We start from the raw sequence: 22373 nt of genomic DNA, 5'->3' as shown, positions 1-22373 counted from the left end.
AAACAAATAAGGAAAACTTATGAAAGATCTCATACAAGGCACGGGCTCGATATCAGCCTGGCGTACATCTAGGTTAGAACTGTTCCCGAATGTGGCTGTAGGCGGAACACCCTTGCAACTCGTCGAACTCATCTTCTTATTGTTGCTATAAACCCTACACCAGTGCTCTTGGCGCGACCGACCGCCGGGTCGACAAACCTCCAAAGGCCACGGCCCTAGGCGAAACCGCAGCAGTGACAAGTATGACTTCGCAGGAATGTAGCACGTCATGTGTTTCGGCGTTCCCATCCAATGGGTATGCCGGCACATCTTAACCCCTGGTTTACGGTTGTGCAACACAAACTCCCGCGGGTGTAGTAATAAAATGTGGGTTCTGCCAGTCATCATCAAATCGCTCCTTCAACGTTTCCATGACAGATCTAACATTGATTTGAGTTCGCCGAAGTGAAATTGATCTTCCCCTCTTCATCCAGGTCCGGATGCAGCTCCGGGAAGTGCCCTAAGCACCTGAGACCCCCTAGGATCATGGCACCCCAGTTGGTGGCATATAATCAGGACGCACTGCAAGACGTATCTCCTCACGCAAAACATTGTGAAACACAGTCCCCTTCCAAGGATAACCCTGTTGCAAAAACGGTGAATATGTGGAGCGCAGTGAAGGTGGAGGGGCCGTTGACCAAACTCCCAAAACAACACACGATTATCCGGTATATTCCCAAGATGCTACAGAAACGTGCGTTGCAGCTCGACCATGCGATTCTGTAGAGACCTTTCGAAGTAGCAGGACCGCCCATGCGCGTCGGGTGGTCGTACAACGACCTGGAGAATAAACTGCGGTCCCTACACCTGGACTCCATATGGCTCAATGGATCTAATTTGCACTTCAAAGCACTTGATCGCTGTTTTAGGCAGAAGCAGTTCCCTTCCTACGCAACTTGGCTATCAGGGCATGTCTCGCTCGCTGCTCCGCACTGAATAGCTCATCAGTGCAGGATTCGAAAGAGGCATCCAGCCCGTAATGAAGCCCTAAATACCTAGCCCTGCCAACCCACGGCATCTCTTCAAACTGAGCAGTGTTTCCCACTGCTCACTGCATACCGACCTTCACAAGGCTCACGCACGCAGAGTTCGATTGGTGTGAAAGTAGTCAACCTCGCACTTATGGATATGAGCGGTCATGCCAAATGCTGTGTATGAGCTTTTCCACTTTCATCCCCCTTCCGCACTTCCACACTTTCGGCCACAAGGCAAATCGGACATGTAATCTGCAACTCAGTGTTCAGGGAAGTGGTGATTGGGCCTTACGAGCCCAAGGTTGCCTACGCTTGTAACATCGTTAGCTACAAAACGTGCTTGTACTCTCTCCTCACGTGCATAGAGGAGGATGCCATGGTAGGTTAAGTGTTGCGGCAATGTAACATTACCCTAACATCCCATTGCCCGCGTTCCCTGCGCGACCCTGCATTTCTTGGGGTCTGCCTGCATTGAGAGATTGCGAAATTCGCTGCAACTGCTCTCATCTGAGCCCTGGGGGGTATCCCGTGCAGCCGTAAACCCACGGGAAACCCCTATTGCAAAGGCACTGGGAAAGAAACCCACCGACCCAACCGGCCGCCATCTGCTCTGCTGCAATGAGCTCTCTGTCAGGTGCAGACTTTAGGTGCAGCAGGTAGAATAATAGTAACGATTATGTCGAGCCAGTCTGGGCTCACGGTAAGGTGCGCCCGCTCGGGTGGTGAGGGATAGCGCAGGGTAGGGTGTTGTGATGACGCAAGGCCATGTTGGCTCCAGTGGGAGCGCCATATCACCACCGGGCTACGCCAATCTTTGCTGCAAGGGTCCAAGGCTGATAGCAGGCGGGATGGCGTTCTATCTGCTACGTGCTCTTGCGCTTCTTAACGACGTGCTGATGCATCATACAAATCCTCCTCACGCGCGACAAGCGCGGCGTGGACATGATTCCCAAACCAGTCTTTGAAGAGGAATGTATCCAGGGTTTTTCGGCAGCGCGGATGTTGCCACCGAAATACACCGTGGCCAGACCCCTGGATGGTCGCATACGCTGCACCGAGGATATGCCTAAAGAAGCACCTGCAATAGCACATGGATGTTTTAATGGCTGTGCTGTTATGTATGCTTTTTCGGCGCTAAGTTAAGGAGTTACAGCCTTCGGACGCGAAACCCGGAGGCGAATCCTCTACTGTTTTTGTGTGGAAAAATAGGACATAATCAATTGCTTTCTTAAAGTGTACCTATTCCATATCTTGTGGAGTGGGAAATCCAGACGTTACGGAAGCATCAAACGGCAAAAGGACATCTCGAGACGTATGCCCAACTTCGACAAATCACATAAGTTCCATGCTAATGCATAATACATGAACCGGTTGTCAAACTATTAGCTTAAGTTTCCCCATTATAGGCCACATCACTTAATAACGTTGTGAGGTGCTCATATCAGGGAGGAGCTACTTGGCGTTTAGGATTTCATAAAACATATTATCATGACCATTACCAACTTTTAGTTTTGGACCAGCGAGGGTATGAGCATGCTAGGGGCGGGCGAAGCCGCAAGCGAGCGGCCCTTGGCCTTCGCTTTTGACTCGCCCCCGCTTGTGACGCCCCAACCAGTGTTTCTTCAGCCACATTATGCAGGTTAGAGGTATCTTGGGTTTTATCCCAACCACCGGCGATTTGCAACCGCCGCTTTGTAGTCTTGACCACGGCATTTCTTGCCATAGCTGTTATCCGAACTTATTGCACGCGCAGTCCGGCTGTGCATTGATGAGCCCATGATTGGGCTTCCGGACACGGGACGGCTAGCGGCGCTTTGTTTCACGGCAGACACGCTTATAGAGCGCGTGCACAAGGTGCCAAAGTCCGCAGCCCAATTCGATGTCAGCATCCTGCAGGAAATTGAGGCACTATGTCACCAAGTAGCTCCCAAGAAGCATGCGCAGGCAAGTGTTTGGGGGCCCGATTTCCTTGGCGGGGATATGGGGGTCCAGATCCCCCTTTGCATTCGGCTTGGGATCTGCTTGCGTGCTTGCCACGATCTCGCTCTTCGCTCCCGCTCCCGCTCCCGCTCCCGCTCCCGCTCCTGCTCCCACTCCCACCCCACATACGACACGTACGCAAACGAGCATGCACCTGCAACGCCGCGGTTCCCTAATCCACTGTAACCGTCCATTTACTGCAAGTGCATGCAATTTTTTCCTCGTTCAGATTACAGGCGATGGGACGTCTCCTCCATCCCCCAGGCCTTTCCACCCAACATCCCCCAAAATTGCCCTGAAGTTTACCTTTAAATTCCGTTAGGGTTCGAAACCCTGAGGCAGCGGAGTATCCCTGTCTCTCGAACTCCTGCGTGCCACCCCAATGGTACCAACCACCCCAACCGTCCAACCGCCCTAACTAATTGCCACCCTTCCTCGCTTGATGGCTCCGGGCCGGCCATCTCCTCCGTATATAGGCAACTGATGCATGTTGCATGTTCTTTTTTCTTATTTATGTTGGTGATTCTCTTTTTCCGCAGACGACCATGCAAGACCTCGGGCTGCTGGACCTCTTTCCCTACCTAGCCATGGGCTTGAGCGGTGACAAGCTGGATACCGTGCAAAGTAATCCGGGTAAGCTTGGGAGCTCTTACAGCCTTCCTAAGCCCCCGGGGGTCGGACGGGGATTGGTGTACGGCGCCGGCTGGTGGCGACATGGCCGCCCGTGCAGGAGTTGGCATTGCCAAGTGCCACAGCAGCAGCAGCAGCAGTAGCGGCAAAACAGCATCAGCTTTTTATCAAAAGCCGCTATATCTGACATCAGTAGTAGCAGGCGCATGAACAGCAGGAAAGCAGCGGCATCATAAACAGTGACATAATGGCTTGGGGTGGAGCGGACTGCGGCGTGACACGCCCAGGTTACCTCCGGTGGCTTTGGGGTTAGTGGGGGATAAGACGAACCACTGACGATCGACTATTGGGGTTGGGTGGGTGGGGTGGGGGCGTACAGGACACGATACGTAAAACCCAAGCGTAAACCAAATGGGATTGCAACGAAGGATGCGTCCCGTCGGATAAGCGGTTGTCGTGGGGGTCAGGAGCGCCCGTGAGGTGTGCTTTCTAGCCTTTTGAGGCAAAAAGCTTGTTTCTTCCTGGCGATGTGCGAGGCGATGTGGAAAGCACTCCGAGGCCGCTCTCGCGGGCGCTTTTGCGCTGCCTGTATTGTGGTGGTATTATGTATTTCCGTGTCCCCGGGGGTGAAGAAGCCCCTGTCTCAAAAAGGCAACCCTAATGAAACGGGAAGGTGGGGAGGGTAATGGGGAGAGAGAAGAAAAGCCTAGGAGCGTGGTGACGGTGCTGGTGCCACCGTGCGGTTTGCATACCCTATCTTTTGCTTCGTCACGCTTCGTTTTTCATTGTGGTTTCCTTTTAAGGCTGAAGAATGATCCTTCGCCTTACGATAGTATTTCTGTTTTTCTCCCGTCGTCTCTCGCCCTCCCTCTCTCTGTGTTGCAGGTGCGGCTTACTTCAACTACGTTTCACTCTTGAACCAGGTGGTGATGATGGGTACGCAGCTTTACCACGATGCCTGCATGCCGCAACACCACAAGTATGCGGCGCACCAGATCGCACTGCTCTATGTAGGTTTTAGGGTCCTAGTGGTGGTGGTGGTGGTGGTGGTCCAGTGTATCGTGTTTTTCTTAAAAAAAACCTCTCTTGCGCTTGTTGAAAAACATGACCGACACTCATGTACCCCAGAGGATGGTGACAGCATTTATAGGACCCAAGGGGGGTCCGTGGCGCTTTGCTGGTCTTAACAGCGCTTGTCGTCCTAACTGCGAATGTTGGTTACCCCACGAAAACATTTAAAGCCTAAAGTTTTGAGGTTTTAGTAAATTGTCTCACAAGGCTGGAGGGGTGTGAGATGGTGCATGTGGTCGCACACAAGTTACTGCGCTGTGACGCGCGCAGGGAGGGGGCGGGACTTGAAGAAGAAGTCGTGGGCGTGCAATAGAACCGACAAGTTTGTACTACACACCAACAGAGAGAATTGCGGACGTACGTACCTATGTATGTCCGACTATGTGAATTCCTTGGTGGGAAAGGAACACCTGCAACAAATACAATGGCAGGCTACGACGACGTTAAGAACGCATCGCATTGATATATTTTTGAACGTATGTATGTATGTATGTATGTATGTATGTATGTATGTATGTATGTATGTATGACTTAGATTACACTGTGGGCTGCGAGAGCCGGGGGCCGAAGCCGAAACACAGCATGTATGTGTATATTCATGTGTATGTATGTATGTATGTATGTATGTATGTATGTATGTATGTATGTATGTATGTATGTATGTATGTATGTATGTATGTATGTATGTATGTATGTATGTATGTATGTATGTATGTATGTATGTATGTATGTATGTGTTCATATCTTGCAGCAATGTCTGAACATGCTCCAAGGCGACACCAAGCCGATTCGCCGGGTAGTGGAGGCACGCTTTGACGAAATCAAGGCCATTACAGAGTCCAGAGATCCCTACCTGCCGATTGAGCTGTCCGCGTGGTAAGACCCCTTTCATGGCCGCACGCCTGCCTCGCGACTACTTTACCTCTTCCTTCAAATCTTTCTCTCTCTCTCTCCCTCTTTCTCTCTGACACACACACATACATACGCATTCTCTCTCGTTTTCTTTCTCTCTCGCTATCTTACTTTCACATACATTGTAACGCTTCGCTAAAAAGCCATCCGCTACCCTCGTTCATTCTAACGACCAGTGCCACCTCAAAACAGAACAAACCTCTCCTGCCTCAGCATGAAAGAATCCGCAGCAAAGTCGCACATACACACAAACACGTCCTTTCCCTCCCGCCGCTCCACGTACAAATACGTACGACAGGATCCAGGAGGTCACGTGGCTGTGCCGAGAGGAGATCCAGGCCTGCCCAGCGTACGTCCACCGGCGGTTAGATGCCGTACTGCGGGCTGCACGCGGCGAGGGCGGCAGCGGCGGCGGCGGCGGCGGCGGTGGCGGCGGCGGCTCCAACAGCTCCTGATCGAAGAGCCTTTACGCTGCCCTGGGGCCATCGGCCCCTGGGGCCCCTTTGGTGGGCATCAGCTGCGGCGCCGGCTCCAGGATAACAGCAGTAGCAGCAACAACAACATCAACATCGACAACAACATCAACGACAATAATTCAACAACATCGAGAGCGACAAGAGCTAATAAGTGATAGTCCTTGAGACCGCGGCGCCGGCTACCCTGGAGACCGGTTGCCTGGCTCAGGATCACGTCGGGGTCTCGGTGTATGTCGGGGGCTATGTATGGGGGGAGGGGGATAGAGGCCCCGGCAGCTCACCCGGCAGCTGACCCGGAAGCAGCTCCTTGTGGCCCTGCCTGTGCTATGCTGTGCTGTCTGCTGCTAGCACGAAGCGAGGGAAGGGGCAGCGGAGGCAGAGGCAAATCCGTGACTTCGCGTCAGGCAGGAGCTCATATGTGTATTTCCACTGGATGGTCAGCTCCGAAACACACTTGGGTTATGACCCCACAGCCCGGATTGGCCCTTCTGGCGTACGGGATTGTTGTGAGGCGGCATAGGGGGGCCAGGAGGAGAGGGTGGGCTATTGGTTGCTGTGGTGTGATGCAGGCGCGGTAGGCGGTGACCGTGCAGTCTTCGAAGATACATCCTTGCACAGACGTGGGCGCGTGCTTGTGTGTCGGGGTGTGGGGGCGGAGGGTGTAAAAGGAGAGGGCGGGGTTGGGAGGTGGGGTATCGTTGTGTTTCTGAGGTGCAGCTACACGTGCCCGGTGAAGTGCGCGTAACGCCGCAGAGATACACACCACATGGCAATGATAGGGGTGCAGGCCAGAAGGCAGCAGGAGGGCGGGCGCACTAAGTCCTTGGTCAGGAGGCCAGGCGGGAAGCCTGTTAAGCGCAGGCCACTGCCATCCGGCTGCAGGCTCTGACCGGCAGGCAGGCTGTCAAGTGGGGGCCGGCAGGGGGGGAGGCACTGTGCGTGACGGCGGCACCGAGCCCCCCAAGGGGGCTTGGCCCATTGGCACCAAGGACCGCAACGCGAGGATGATGAGGAAACGGGGCCTTTGGTGTGCCAGTCAGATGAACTCCAAGTCATCAAGTCATCCAAGTCTCCTAGGGGAGAGAGGCGGGTCTACACGGGCGCGGCAGTGCAGGCCTTAGGGGTGAGGTGGCGTGGTAATCATACCCTGCAAGAAGCAAAAGCGTTAACTGTCCACATGATGCACCGGATGGGGTGGAATGGGATGGGTTGCGGGTGGGTGAGGTGGGATGGGGTGGTTTAGCGCGGAGGAGAAGGCCTTGGGTGAGTTGTTGGAGGGGTGGGTGCTGGAGTGAGGCAGCGCTGAGTGCAGGTTTTAGAGTTGAGGGGCCCAGAGCCGTGACCCTCCGCCATTATTACCAACACCAACACCACCGCCCCAGGTTCAGGTTACCCCGGTCAGCTTTTGACCCATCCACTTTGTCTTGCTAAAACTGTTTCCCGTCATCGGTTGTTAGTGCAGGGGTGCGTGGGATGTGATTTATGGCCGGCAAACTATTAGGCGTTGCTGTTGTTCCCGGGGGGAGAAAGCGCGCGGAAGATAGAGGGAGAAGTGAATGTGCGGAAAGTTTGGGGCAGAATGCTGGAATGGCAAAAAAACCAGGACGCTATTTGGAAGGAGGGGACGTTGAGGAGGGAAAATTTGGTGGCGTTGAGGAGGGTGCATCTGAACACCTGGCAGCATTTCGTGTGCGTCTGTGCACAGGTCAAGGTTGGGATGCACACATAAAGGAACATAGTTGCGCTTCTGCCCTCCATGGCTCAATGCGCTGGCGGGTGGTGTTCGAGAGCGGAGCGGCACGTTCGTGGAGGTTGCGATCCTGTCGTCTGAACGGAGGCACGCTTGGCACCCCCGGATGTACTGGGCTGGGTGCATGTGTGCTCCGCTACGGCAATTCTGAACGATAAACTTTGTATTTCCCAGGAGAATTAAAAGGGATGTAATGAGCAGAGTCATCGAGGAGAAAATGTGAATGAGCCCCATACAGCTGAGTTGGTCCCAGGTTGGTCCTCGTGGATGCCCTAACGAACAACCGGTGCCGTGCCGCGGGTGGGCTTGACCAATGGAATACGCGCTTCATTTATAGATACGTATAGACTGAATTTAGGGCCCTTCAGGTATTGTAGCAAGCGTTCGAAACATAACCAGGTGGCGGATAGTAAATTGCTGCTCCTTTTTCAGGACAATCCGCGCCCTCAAAGCATTAGTTGCACTCCACTGCAAGTTTTCAGCTCGTGCTTTGCATTTTTGTTTTATCCCGTACCTCGTTCTTGTAAAGCTTTCGGAACGAACCGCGCAAAGCATGGCGGCAAAGGTGTGTGAAGCCATAGAGACGCAGCAGTCACGCAGCAACCCTAACTTTATCTGCGGGATGTAGGCCCAGAAGACTCAAGTAGAGGTGCTGAGTGAAGACCAACAACGAATTAACATGTTTAGCCGCCTGCATGCCAAAATGCAAGATCTCGAACGATCGTTAAAACAGCACAAGGTGGGTCGTCAAGTGTAAATGGATGGGTGTTGCTCTCTTTTGTCGGGCGTCAGGCCGATCGCAGGTTTCATTTAGGTATGGCCAAGCGTAGGCTACTAGTGGTATGTCACATTGTTTATAAGCGTGTCATATATCCGAACTGCAGAATGCATTGGAGGAGCTAGAAGATGCCGGGAACGAGCTTATGCTCTCGGACGAAGACAACGTGCGTTTCGTCATTGGGGAGTGCCTCGTCCAATTCGAGAAAGATGCAGCTGAGACCCGCCTCGAGGAGGTAGGGAAGGGGGCTTGCGTGATGCCGGGGAAAGGGTACTTAGCGAGGCGTGCTTTCCACATAGCAAACGACGCTGGCACCCAGGGGCGGCGTGGGTACTACAACAAGCATCTAACGATAACCTTGGTCCTTAGGTGCCCAGTGAAGATTCTAGCTGCTTTTGTCTTGCCTTGGAACCTATGCTCTCAACCAAATCAAATCTCCCATTTATCTCAGTGTGTTGCCGACGCATGTCTAAGTTACCGATTCGCTTTTTGCAATTGTGGCAAGTAGATGACGAAAGACATCCAAACGGAGGTGGAGAAAACCACCGGCGAGCTGCAGGAAGTCAAGGCCAAGCTGCAGGAGCTGAAGAGCACCCTGTACGCGAAGTTTGGGAAACAGATCAACCTGGAGGATGAACCCTAAAGAGTGACTGCGGAACAGCCTTTGGGAACCTGAGCGTGTTCTAATAAGGATTGCTGCAGGGGGCGCTGCTTTGCAAGTCGCTAATGGGCCTTCCTTTCGACGCACGGAGGGAAGACGGAGGCGGGGGAGGAGGTTATTATAAACAACCGAGCTGAGGCGAGGTGTTTGTTTGTGTTTGAAGCCAGCAGCGAACTAAGGCATACTGCCTGTGGTTCAGATGGCGATTCCATTGCTTACGGGGTCTCGGCTTGAGAGTGAGAGCATCGACGATCCTGCTCATGGCCGCCGTACATGGCGTTTTAGAATACGGCATTTGTAGTTCATGTCTTTGGTGCGATGGGCTTTAAAAGGGGAAATTCGATGGGAATTTAGAACTCGTGGTAGTTTTTGCACCATAACTTTTTAGGCGCTTCTAACTGATGTACGGATGTCATCAAACACCTTTATGATCAATATTCTTTCTTGGCTTTACAGGCTTCGCTAGCGTTTACAAGGCTGTGCAGCTGTGGGTCAAAGTGCTTACCTACACTTTTATTTCAGTTCATGACCTCAGATATTGAGGCACACGCCGGCGTTCTCTAATTGAAAAGGATTGCCTCTCGGTCTTAATTATGCCTACGTTACAAAATCCAAAGCTACTCCGGACGCAGGCAGCGACTCTCGCGCCATATTCGCGACGTTGCCGTTGTCGACTCAGCCTCTTAAAGACGCACGTGCTGAACAAAGAGCGGCCAAGGCTATCGGAGGAGGTTACCAGCTACACAGACTCGACGGACGATGAGAGCCCCACATCGTCTAATAGAGCCATGGATGCCGCCCGCATCCTTTTCGATGACAGGCACATAGCTGCCTGGCGCCCAGAGCTCTTTTTGTACGCTCCGTTGGGGGTGCTTCTTGCAACGTTTCGCTCCGCGATGTGGATTCTGGGCATAGCGCTGGACCAACCTTTTTTTAGGAACCAAGCTGTCGTTGAGGCCTACCTGCGCTTGCTGGGTGTCCAAGTAACTTGGCGGAATGCTGATCGGTAAGCCTTTTATCATATTTGAGACAGCGCACGGGTCTCCCAGCCGTTCTTGAACTCCAGACGTCCTCGGCCGTACGTGTACTAACCCCAAGATCTGGATTCGCCGAATGGGCGCCTGTCGAGGATCTTTGCACCAAGCTCGATCCAGTTTTTTAGCGTCAGCCAATCGCAAATCGGCAGCACCGTACACTTGCCGTACACATCCCTTTTGACATTCCCGCTTCCCCTTTTTCCTTCCTTTCGCCGCAACTCACTTGTGAAGGATACCTGCTGGTCGCCACGTCATGGTCTCCAACCACTGCAGCGTGGGCGATCTCATGATGCTCTTCAGCCACCCCTCCCTGCCGCAGCGCTACACGCACCTTATCACAAGTGCTCTTCCGGCCCAGGTGACACGCGCCCGGCACCTGCCCGTCCTCATGCGCCCTGCCTCGCCAGCCACTTATGACGAACTTGCGACGAGCTCGGACCCCAGCCCCGTACACCTCTTCCCAGAGGGTGGCATGACTAATGGCCGCGGCATGCTGCGGTTCTCCCGAGGCTTCACACGCATCTTGCAACAGCAGCAGCAACAACAACAGCAACAGCCGTCTGCCTTGCAACTACAGCAGCAGCCACATGTGCAGCAGCAATACCACCAGGACATGGCGCAGCAACACCAGGGACGGCTAACGGCGCCATCCGTTGCTCTGATGCCTGGAACTGGGCAGGGCTCAAGAACCACCGCAGAAGAAGCAACCGTGGGACCATCATCGCCATTGTTACCAGCAGCAGCAGCAACAGGAACAGCAGGCGCCGGAGGCGCAAGAGCTGGGGCAGCAACAATATTGCCACCACCGGCATCATCATCATTATCATCATCATCAGCAGCAGCTTCCACAACGGTAGCAGCTCTCCCAGTGGTGCCCGTGGCGCTTCGGGTCAGGAGCTGCATGTCAGGTGTGAACACGCACACGCTAAACAGCAGCTTTCTAGAGAACCTGTTTTGGTTTGGGTTTAGCCCTAGCACCACTCTGGAGGCGACGGTGTTGCCGGCCATGGTTCCGGAGCCTGGGGAGCCGCGCGGCGCGTTCGTCAATAGAGTGCAAGCGGCCATTGCTGCGGAGCTGGGGGTGGAAGTATTTGAAATGACGATCCAGCAGAAGCGACAGCTGGTGGGCCGGAAGCGGGCTTGAGGAAATTTTGTGGCGATTGGCGATTTGGGTCACAGCTTTTTCGCCAATTTTGCCGGTTTGGAATCTATATCGCATGCCTATATATTTGATACGGTAGCCGCTGGCGCGGTGGCTGGTAGATGCGGTTTTTTCCCAGGCCGCGGCGGTTGTAGCAGATGGCTGCTAACGGCGCTATGGAAATTGCTTAGACGGACTTCTTGATGCGTTACTGTTTGTGTTTGTGTATGTGTGTGTGCGTTTGTGGCAGGAGGGGGTGGGGAGGGGGTGATGTGAGGAAGGAATGATAACAGGAGGGGGGACGCACAGGGGTGCGGAGGGTGGGAGGGAAGCTGGGTTTTTGGAATCGCGTTTTTTTGTGGAGCGGGGCAGGCCTGGGATGTGGTAAGAGAGGAAGAGAGTGAAGTAGCTCGCACGTGGCTGAAACGGGGCGGCGTACACTAGCGGGTGGATATATAGCGGATATATAGCGGATATATTACACGTGGTGCCGTGGCCTAGTGATAATGCTTTCGAGCAAGTGAGAAAGGGAGAGAGAGACTGTGCACTTTTTGGGACGTTGCCTTGCTTGGTTCGTCCAAACCGGCGTTTCCTATATCGATAATGCCGTGTCGAACTATGAAAACCCTTGCGGGTCCGGCTAGGCAAGGCTTTACTTGCTGTGTGGTGGAAGTTTTTTTGTAGGTTAAAATTTTAAAATGCGTGTTGACTTGGCTATGCGTCATGGGGCCTTTGGGGCTTCTGTCTAGAGCGCCTGCTCCGCTTTAAAAATTCCTAACTCCGCATGGGATGGCATGGCGGCAAAAACGATGATTCATTTTCAGAGCCGTATAGTCAGTGGAACCAATATATTAGTGTGTGTATGTTCATGTCTGTGTGTGTGTATATCTTTCATCATTACAGTACTGTGATGAGCTGATGGGTTTTTCCAATTCCTGTGTGGGTTGGCAGCCATGTTTTTGGGGCCTCATATATTGATATCGCGGTCGCGCATGGGGTGTGCAACCTAGAGCGGCCTGCCGTAATCTTCAACACAGCCAATGCCAATTTTGCTCCCCTTTTACAAAGAACATACGGGGATGGTTCTTAATATCGCTCCTGTAGACGGGATCTAATATTACCCACCATTCACTTACGTTTCATCCTCCCGGGAAGGTCCTTTTTACGTACGCGTTTGTTGCAGGAATGTGTTTGCGGATGGCTAGATGCAAGATATTGACGTTTCGGGGCCGCGTTTTTGGACAACCTGCTTTTTTGGGACCAGCTCGTCTTGAAGGATGTGGATTGTGTGCTGTACATTGTGTCATGGCCCTCATCTTTTCAGGTTGTCGCAATGTGCATGACCGACACCTTCGCTTTGTCGTTCTTTCCAACGTGATGATGGCGGCAAGGGCGTCATTGTAAAGCGTAATGGTCAGAACCTCCTCGTGTATGTCTGCAATGTCCTGCTGTCACGTGGCCCCCGCTTGCCAACAGTCTCCTGCATGCGACGAGAAGCCGTTTTTAAGGGCCTTACTCACTTCTTCAGACACGGGATTCAACCAAGCTGAGGCCGCAGACAGCTAACCGTAGGCTGGACAAGCAAAGCGGGGTATAGCCACGCTTTTCTGTGTCGATTGTCGTACATGGGTTGGTGCTCGGTGTTCACGCGTAGGGCAGTGTTCGAAAGTAGCACTCGCCCTTTCTCCCCGAGGGTGTCATCATCGCTATGTTTTAGGTTCCTAGCTACTGAAGTTGTAACGGTGCCCTTAGGACGTCCCATTCCTTTGAGCACAGCGGCAAGTATACTACCGGTAGGAAACTTATCTGGCCGGATATGCTTCCTCTGCCGTCGTCTTGGCGTAACGAATTTGGCATCTCTTATATTTCGTATCATCATATGTTGTTGTATGAGGGTACCATCCATTGTTTGGGAGGCCGAGATGCGCAAGTTGCTCTGGCAGCGATCTCAAGCAATTCCAGCAAATATAGATTCCAATTTATTCAAGTGTATGATTATGTTTTTACCCACATTACTGGGCGGGGGTTTCACTTAAATAGCAAAGATTATGAAGTACGGCAGAATCGCCTGGCAACGGAAAGGACATTAAAGGTGCCCTCTCATTACTGTACCCGAATTCTGATGCATGTCAGCAGCGGCAAGTTCCAGTAGACGGATTGCGAAGCAAAGTGGTTCGTGTCCCAACAGCTGCAAGTTCTCGTTCTTATCGAAATCCCCGGAAGTTGCCTAGCAAACATGTCAGCAGTTGGGCAACGTCTTGACCATGGAGTGGTGGCATCGTATAGGTTCGTTATCCATGTCGTGTCCGCTGTGCGTTTTCGGCGCACACAATTGGCGAATTGCCCGCAGGCCCTCGGCTGCAACAGCTCTTGTCAGGCGACGTATTCTCAAGCAGCGACCCTTTACCAGCTTTACATGTCCCTGCGCTCACGGAGCAACCAATTTCCATCGCTCCAGCGAAACCCCCTCACCCGTCTACCGTGCATCAGCGGTTTGCCGCTCTGCTGCGGTCCTGGACGCGGCACTCTCAGCACCTACACCGTCGCTTGCTGATCTCCCGATATCTGCCGTGATCAACACACAGGCAAGCTTGGCGATCTGTTGCTGGCCCTTGCGAAGTCAATGCAAGAGCTAATTATGTGTCATCTCGCAATTTACTCCGCAGGGCATGGTCCTGCCCGAGGTACCCGAGGGCACGCGGGGTGCGACCTACGCAATATTTGACGAGAAACAGAAGCTCCAATACATCGGCACCACGTCGGATCTCCGGAACGCGCTGCGCACAGCCCTTGGGCGCAGACCCGAGAAGACCTTCTACTTCAAGTAAAAAACTTTGCATTCCCTCAAATTGCAATCCATGAGGCGCACATCCACGCCTGCAGCATACCCACTCACAGAGAGCACCCCGCAGCAATCTCCACATGACCCATATTCTAGGCTCCTTATCCCTGGCGTTTCTTACGGGTTATCCTCCTTACACCGTCAACTTCATACCGCCAACTTCACTTCTCCCTCCGGCCCTCTGCAGGGCAGCAACGTTGCCTACCAGCGAGCCCACGGCCTTGCAGGCAATTCGCGACGCCTGGTTCTCAGAGTGCGGAGGACAGCCCAACGGCAATCGACGTAAGTCATTGCTGTATTTGGGTCCAAGTGCACAAACATTACAGAGGCTGTTTGGTCAGGGAGCGCATAATCCGTTTTCCGTAACGTGGTAACGGTGGTGTAGCGATGGGTCTGGAGCTTGGAGGTGTCAAGAAAAAGAAATCCAAACCTTGTGCTCAGCTCTACACAGACAAGCTTCTTTCTGCCTAACCTGATTCCGTGCCTCCCTGGGCAGCCTGCAAGCTGCTTTGTCGCGTTTCCTTTCCGTTCCGTAAACGTTTGTTCCTGCTAGGAAAAGTCTTGTTTCCCCACGTGCTGGACGTCGGCACTCGATCCTCTGCATTTTGCATCCTACGTTTCACCCGACGCCCCGTCACCCCGCAGTCGCTATCGAGCGGTCCATGTGGCAGCAACCCGTGGACGCGGGGGCCATCAGCGAACGAGGCCGTAAGGGCGCAGCGGAGGAGAAGACGCGCCAGCTGGTCGCAGCGCTGCGGGAGCGCGGCTGCAAGGAGGACTTCACACCTAATCCCACACTTCTCCTGGAGGGTCAGGTGGGTCCATCCATATTGGTCCCTCGCCTTGGTGATCCCCGTCATTGTGGTGGAATACTGAAATGGAGTAACGCTTTCTGCTGGAGTTGCTCTGACGCCCCGTTTCAGCAGATGTCTCCCACTCGCATCTTGTAACGCACGTTTCACATGCATGCAACTGAGTAAGCGCATGCGCCACAATCACATGCGAGCTCTCTACACCCAGACATGTTCATGGTCCTTTAAGAGGCACGTTCTGTTCTCCTCCGCAGACATCTACACGCACGGTGTGTGTCTCCGCTGTGCTGTTGCTGCCCGCTCTCCGCAGGTGGACTTCTTGCCGGCTCGCAACCTGACGGATGAGGAGCTGGCGGCCGAGCGGGAGGCCGAGGCGGCGCGCATGCGGGGTCGGCGGTCCTGCAGTGCCATTGTTGATGGCCAGGAGCGTGTCTTCCACACTTCCTACGTCCTGAAGTTCCCCACCAATGGCGGCTACATGATGGATGTCAGTGTGCTGTTCGACGGTCGGGAAACGCAGCACCGGGTCATTGTGGGTGAGAACGGCTGTGGGAAAGGAGAGAGAGAGAGCTTGGGCGTTAGTTTGGTGGGAGGGGATGTTGCATAACAGTGAGGGCTGAGTCGCGTGCGTGGTGTGCGTGGTGTGGGATGAGAGTGCGTGGGATGAATGAGCTTTGGGATGGCTCTATGGGGATGGCTCGGGAAGGGGCCACCGGACGTTGGTACGCCGGGGCTGGACGTGTTACGTCTCGAAAGGGATGGTGGCTGCGTGTCGCCGCTTTTCTTCTTCTTTGGGCATGCAGTTGTGTGGAAAAGGGAGAAGCAGAAGTCGACACGTAACGAATGGTCCTACACTGTGGCGTTGCGCGCAGGCAAGCAGTACTATGAGCCGTACGGCCTAGCTCCGGAGGCGGCGGTTGAAGCTGGCCTTGCTCTGCTGCTGCGCGCAAAGGTACGGACGGCAAGGTTTTGCGTCCACCGCGGCTCGGCAAAAGCTGTCCAGGGGTGCGCCTTCCTTGGAGGGGTCAAGGACGGTGAAGTGAACCCAGTCTCCTCCTGGCAACCCTTACCGCATTCGTTATCATGCTGGCGTGTGGCGTGATGCTGCAAGGCGGAGAGTGCACTGCAGATTCAGATTGGGAAATACTGAAGTCTTCCCCCTGTAGGCTACATAACCCACCCAGCAGTAAAGTAATTCCACTTGTTACCCTTTTACCCTGTGTGAATGTTCTTTGGGGCCCAAATTCGAACACTCGCGAACCAAGGAGCAATTGCTGCTGAGAGATCCTCCCACTTCCGGCTGTGCTCGTGGATGCAACCTTCCATGCTGAGCCGGCTGATGGCGACCAGCGCGATTTCGTTTCCAACCCGTAAACAATCCAAAACACTGCAGACAACAACCCCCCATCGATCGAGCTTAATTAAAGCCTAATAGGACCAAGTTGATCCTCTATTGCGCTGGCTCACCTGTCTTGCCTCTTTGTCGCAGGTCGCACGTGCCACGGAAGGCATCTTGCTAAGCAGCCAGTTCCCCGTTAACTACTTCGCGCTGGGACAGCTGGAACAGTGGTACGGTGATGAATTCCGGCAGGAGTTTGAGCGGATTACCGGTACGTGTGCGTGACTTATCGTCCTACTGGGCATTAGGGACTTACTCGGCAGGTGTGTGGGATCTGGCACAGGCCAGGAATTCGTAGAGGTTTTTGGGAAGCAAGGGAAAGAGCTGCAACGGCCAGTAAGTGTGGTCAACCAGGAACCAACACGCAGCTATATGGGTCGACACCCTCGGACTCCTCTTGGTGCGATGGGTGGCTGGTAGCCGGTTCTTTTACGTGATGAGGGCTGGTCGGAGGGCCTTATGGGGTAAAGTAATTCAGCTGGGTGAGGGATTACTAGCTGGGATTACCGGGGCCGGACGAGGGCTCCACGTCCGAGGGGGAACGCGGAGGATCCACCTTTATCCACGTCTATCCTTAATCTGAACTGGGTTTTCATTTCATTTTTGCCATTCCGCTTTGCTTCAGCGCCTGCTGCCTATCTGTCGTGTTGCCCGAAAGTCTCTCATGTCTCGCTGTGCCCATCGCCTTGAGCCCCACTTTCTGTGTCACGTCGTTGGCTTACGTAGGCGGGGTGCAGCTACCAGACGGCAACCAGGACGGTTGGCGCTTTAACCGTGTGCACGACTATGGGCCGATGCGGACGGAGACTGCAGAGCAGCTGAATGCGGCCCTGGGACAGGGTGCCCGGTCAGAGCTAGCGGAAGCTATGGACGAGGTGTTTGGAGGCGGAGACTGCAACGAGGAAGAAGAGGATGATTTGCCACAGGGTCAGGGCATATTGGACGCTTTTTTCTAAGACGTGACTTTCATCGCTAGCAGTTTTTAAAGAGCATGGGAGACATGGTTGGCGCAGTCTGGCATGCATGAAGTTACTCTGCTATGATTACCCTGCTATGGTTATTAGGGGAAATGTTTTGCTTAGGTGCGGTGAAAAGCAGCACAGATGCAGTCCAGCATTCCGTTGGAAGTCGTAGGTGCGGGCCGGTGTGGGAGGTCGGGAAGAGAGCTTGTGCGCTACTTTGACACAGGCGATCTACCTCCCTTGAGGTATTGTAATGAGTTATGTAAAGGAGCAGAACTGAGTTTGACATTCATCCTTCGCAGCGCTTTTTCCGCACGGATAATGGCTTGCCAAGCTGCTATTGCCCATGGCTATTGACAGTATTGTATTACTGTATCACGTACAATAGCAGTTACATTTTTACAAATAAGGTATCTGGTGATTATTTCCAAGACACTTCCGCTTACGTCGTCGTACAATAGTACGGGTCGTACATTGGCTGGCTACATCTTCGCTGGTGTATTGCATCCGGCGTCCATGGACACCACCTTGACTGGTTGTGATTAAGGATACATGTTGCAATGGCGGACAATAATCGTATCGTCCTCAGTTCGCATCCTCGCTCTCCTGCTGCTTCCTTAGCCTGCATTTTGACTGTACGGAGCAGCAGTGCGCTTGGCAATTGTTCACTAACCGCGTGCCAGTCAGCGGCATGCTGTGTCATGTTTCAAACCAAGCAGCAGACAGCTTGTCCTCCGGGTGCGTGCCCTCGTACAGATAGCTCTCACAGCCGGTTCTTTGCTTAGGCCTTCAATAGCCTCCTAATAAAAACTTGGAAACTTGGAAAAGGATCTACGGTTGAAGACTATTTGACGAGAGTTTGGTGTCGTGTGTCGTACGCACGACGCGGGGTCAGACGCACCAAAATGCCTTGGAAAAGTATTTCCGATTTGTTAGGGCTATCGGAATGTAGATTCTGTTCTTAAGCACCCATACCGGAAGGCTTTGCGCTCAACTTTGCTGCTGGTAATGCTCTTCAACCCCCCTGAGTGGGCCTCGCAACCTTGTCGCGTTGCATCGCTTGAGGTACGTCTGATTGCCTATAGTTGTGGAGAGGAATAGCAAAGAACCTGCGAAGACACTGCTTGCTGCCCTTCGCTGTCGCATGCTTCGCACTTCTGGCAGGTGTTCACTGGCGGACAACGCGTCCTTTCAATCCCGGTAGACATCGAACCGTACTATACGCTTGGAAGGGCCTCTGATCAGGTCTCAATTCCTCTCGATCACCAGAGTTGCAGCAGAGTGCACGCCGCCCTCGTTCATCACACAGACGGCCGAATCTTTCTAATTGACCTTCAGTCGGTAAGCTGCTGGGTGGGCGTCCAGCTGCGTTTTGGCGGGTTATGTCGGAGGCGACTCGGGCAAGCTTTTTTCGCTCCGGCTGCGGCTGACAGAAGTGACGCCATTTCTTGTCTAATGTCAAAGTTGGGTCTCGCAGCTTCGTTTAGTTGCTGAACGCATGCCCGCCTGAAGACTCACCCCAGTGCCTGCTCCTCATACTCCAGACCCAAGGCACCCTAGTCGACGGTCGCCGCATTCCACCAAACAAGCCGGTCGTTCTCAAAGACCAGACACGCATCCGCTTCGGGGAGCTAGATTCCGAGTACGTCGTGCGCTGCGAAACAGCTGGTAAGCTGCGCACGTGCACCTCTTGAAGCGCGCCAAGCCACAAGGTCCCCACTTCATGAATTGCACTTTATTGCCCTGGACTGATCTCCTGCGAGCATCATGCTGCCGCAGCCGAGAAACGTAGTGCTGAAGACCACGCCGGCGCTCCTGCCAACAAGCGTGCTGCCACCATGGCTGACGGTCGCGTGCGTGCCTCCCACCTCTTGGTGAAGCACAAGGACGTGCGGCGGCCAAGCTCTTGGAAGGTCCGTCAAGCTGGTGTTAGTGCCGCTGTCGGGGTCATCATGGTGGGGGTGCAGATGCCCCCGTCACCTAAGATGGCCAAACCGAGGGGCGCAGTACAGGGTGTTTGAAGGTTTACAGGGTGTTTGAAAGGGTGGACTTCGTTGTAGGACGAAGGACTAGGGACTATCATATCTTGGAGCGATACTCGGCTTGCATATGTTTGGTCACGTCAGTTGTGAGCATTTCAAGATGCATGAATGTTACCGGGTTTCATATATTCACTTTTCACGACTACCGGCCTAGGCCGAGCGCTGGGGCGTTAAGCACTCGCCCACAGGCAAGGGATACTCTCCACGGCCGCACAGTGAGCCCTCGCTGGCGCGGGCGTATACCAGCCCGAGCGGATGCAAATACAGTCCGCATTGGTTATGGCGCCCCGCAAAGTGTTAGAACACAGCTCACGTGACATTCTGTATGTGCTGCATGTACACATAACCTCTCCCGTGCTGTTGCTTGCTGGTGTCGACTTATCATGTATATGTCGAAGGGATCGCCCAGTAATAGTAAAGGTCATACGCTATCGCTTATTTCGGATTAATATTCACAAATAATCGCAGGAGCCAGTCGTGACTCGTACCCGCGAAGAGGCTCTGGCTATGATCCAGGTAGTTTGGTTCGCATTTTTCGATTTCTCGTATGGTGGCATGGGTAGAGCACTGATCCAGATTGGCTTATGGGCAACGCATGGCCCCAGCTGTCGTCATGGGCATGGGGTGAACGTGGGAACTTTCCTTGCCTGGACTGAACGTGGAGTAATGTGTGGCTCTTCACACGGGTGTGGAATGATGGTTCGTCTGTAGGCGCCACATGCGTCCGTCCATTTTGCTACGACATTACTTTTGCAATACCACGTTAAAAGATGACCCGTGCTGGATGCTGAATGTTGTCGTTCATTTAAGGCTGCCGCCGTCCTCGTTTCCTTCCCCCCCGCTTCAGCGCTTTCACAAGATGCTGGTGAGTGGCGAGGCGGACTTCGCGACGCTGGCTTCCCAGGAGAGCCACTGCAGCAGCGCGAAGCGAGGCGGCGACCTGGGCGAGTTCGGGTGAGTTCGGCTCGGATATGGGCTCGGGACCAGAGAAGCTTCAACGGGGACACCTTGCGGTCGTGAAAGTCCGGCGGTGGGTGTCGTTGCATTAAGCAGGTTAAGGGTGGCGGCACTATGTACTATGTGTGCACTATGCAGCAGTGCGTGAGAAGGTTAGTACAGGGGACGGGGAGGCAGGGGCTGCATCTTCAACTTCGTGATAAGTCAATCATGGTGAATGTTGAGTGACGCGTACCTGCACCATACCGCGTTACACGCAATCATTGGCCCAACTCCAGGCGCGGCGACATGCAAAAGCCCTTTGAGGATGCTACTTACGCGCTGAAAGTAGGAGAGCTGTCCGGACCCGTGTTCTCGGATTCCGGTGTGCACCTGATCCTGCGTACCGGGTGAAGCCGGAATTTGGGAAAAACGAGCGAACTCGCGGCTGTAAAAGGAGGAGCGCATCCCGGAGCGGACATGTTTTGGGCGGCGAAGGCTTGCTTTGTGGGAAACTCCTCCATTGAACCTGCTAGGTTTTCACGAACTAGCCCTTGTTCGGGTCGTTTGGTTTGGGTCGATACAACATGCGCAATTGGGTCGGTGCCTGCTAAAAAGAATATGTTCAAAAAAGGCGAGGGAGGCACTACTATGGATGGTTCAACTGAGCAGCTCCAGGAAGGTGGAATAGCAATTGCGCGCATGGCGTAATGATCGATTATGCTTTTGACTTTCTGTCTTAACGAGTCCGGTATCAGGCCCTGGGCTTCTATGCGTGTGGCGGGCACCGCGCAATTTCGCGTAATATGGTTCTGTTCGCTGCAGTGTAAGTGCTTTGACCGCTGCAGGGTGTTGTTTGTTTCCCTGTTGAGCCCTGCCCTCGCCATGCCTGGTGGATCTCAGCGAGAAGCATGGCCGAATAGCGAAAAACTAAAACATTAGGCCAACTGGCCGGATAGACACTGTGGATGCATCGCGTTGTTTGAGCAGTGCAATGTTATCTGAAGATGCATGTGTGTATGGGCTGTCGCTACGGTTTAAAGTGAACAGTAGCTGGTTATAGGCAACCATTGCAAACGAAAGCTTTCCCATGAGGAAAAGCATTGCACGTTATGTATGCAGTTTTTTTGCATTTTTCGCTGCTCTAGAAGGCCATCCCAATCTATATGGATTATGGATGCTGCTGCAGACCTTGGTCTGCGAGGCTGTAAAGAACGCTACCAAATGTTAGGAGAGGTAATGGTTGGAGTATACTTGGCAATTGTATCTTTGCAGACACCCGTGGAACCTGCAATACCTTGTACAGCCGGAGTCCGCTGGACAGCATTGTTCTGTCGGAAATAACAGTGCAGTAAGCCACAGGGCATTCAAAGGTGGTGTTTTTGGTCGAGAGTTGCAGTGCCGCAGTGGCTTATGAGCCCCGGGGCTGCGAACAGAGGACTATCGTGGACTGGAAGGTATAATCTATTACCACATCATGATGTGGTAATAGATTACATTGTACGGCGAAGGTCATCATGTACGAGGCAGTCCGTAACGTAAGGAATGTTTAATCGTCTTTTTCGCAACGACATAATCAACAAAAGGCGCTGTCTTTCCCACTGCGACATCAACTTCGTTCCTCCATCATTCACATCATTTACACAACAGGGTGTGCCACGCACTCTCTAACGTAACGTTTAGTTAAATTTGGAAATGTTGAAGAAACAACATCACAGTGGGGACGGAACTGTCAGAACAGGATTATGTAGTACTGTAAGATGTAAGCAAGCGTAACCTAATGTCTGTCGTACTTGAATCATTACCAACAACTTATCAGCATCGCCAACTTGGCAACGCAGTATCTTGCTGCACGTCACCCCATCTTTTCAATCAGCCAATGTACAATCTCCATTTTAAGCCAATCCTGCATACGCCCAGGCCATGTCTTT

At 53.3% G+C, this 22373-nt stretch overlaps 3 protein-coding genes across 3 annotated transcripts; all 3 read left to right on the top strand.

Annotated features, from left to right (window-relative positions):
- The first annotated feature begins 2388 nt into the window (after positions 1 to 2388).
- Positions 2389 to 9876, top strand: VOLCADRAFT_105702 (uncharacterized protein). The gene is made up of 11 exons (XM_002952832.1): positions 2389 to 2652; positions 2767 to 2957; positions 3533 to 3626; positions 4509 to 4633; positions 5446 to 5570; positions 5905 to 6032; positions 7072 to 7205; positions 7465 to 7479; positions 8461 to 8571; positions 8717 to 8845; positions 9119 to 9876. The coding sequence occupies exons 1-11, from the start codon at positions 2541 to 2543 to the stop codon at positions 9251 to 9253; spliced, it is 1299 nt and encodes a 432-aa protein (XP_002952878.1). The 5' UTR covers positions 2389 to 2540; the 3' UTR covers positions 9254 to 9876.
- Positions 9861 to 17744, top strand: VOLCADRAFT_105701 (uncharacterized protein). The gene is made up of 10 exons (XM_002952831.1): positions 9861 to 10277; positions 10540 to 11431; positions 14116 to 14273; positions 14479 to 14573; positions 14937 to 15106; positions 15414 to 15639; positions 15976 to 16055; positions 16593 to 16713; positions 16786 to 16902; positions 17229 to 17744. Exons 1-10 carry the CDS (start codon positions 9865 to 9867, stop codon positions 17456 to 17458), a joined length of 2502 nt encoding a protein of 833 aa, XP_002952877.1. The 5' UTR covers positions 9861 to 9864; the 3' UTR covers positions 17459 to 17744.
- A 660-nt stretch (positions 17745 to 18404) lies between these two features.
- Positions 18405 to 22020, top strand: VOLCADRAFT_82005 (uncharacterized protein). The gene is made up of 7 exons (XM_002952830.1): positions 18405 to 18529; positions 18629 to 18805; positions 19009 to 19132; positions 19244 to 19377; positions 19975 to 20022; positions 20354 to 20460; positions 20742 to 22020. Exons 1-7 carry the CDS (start codon positions 18473 to 18475, stop codon positions 20854 to 20856), a joined length of 762 nt encoding a protein of 253 aa, XP_002952876.1. The 5' UTR covers positions 18405 to 18472; the 3' UTR covers positions 20857 to 22020.
- The last annotated feature ends 353 nt before the right edge of the window (positions 22021 to 22373 follow it).

Source organism: Volvox carteri (assembly GCF_000143455.1).
Source record: "Volvox carteri f. nagariensis unplaced genomic scaffold VOLCAscaffold_32, whole genome shotgun sequence".
NCBI classification, from domain to species: Eukaryota; Viridiplantae; Chlorophyta; class Chlorophyceae; order Chlamydomonadales; family Volvocaceae; genus Volvox; species Volvox carteri.
The sequence above is the reverse complement of the archived record's forward strand: the minus strand, read 5'-3'. Positions and strand labels throughout refer to the sequence as shown.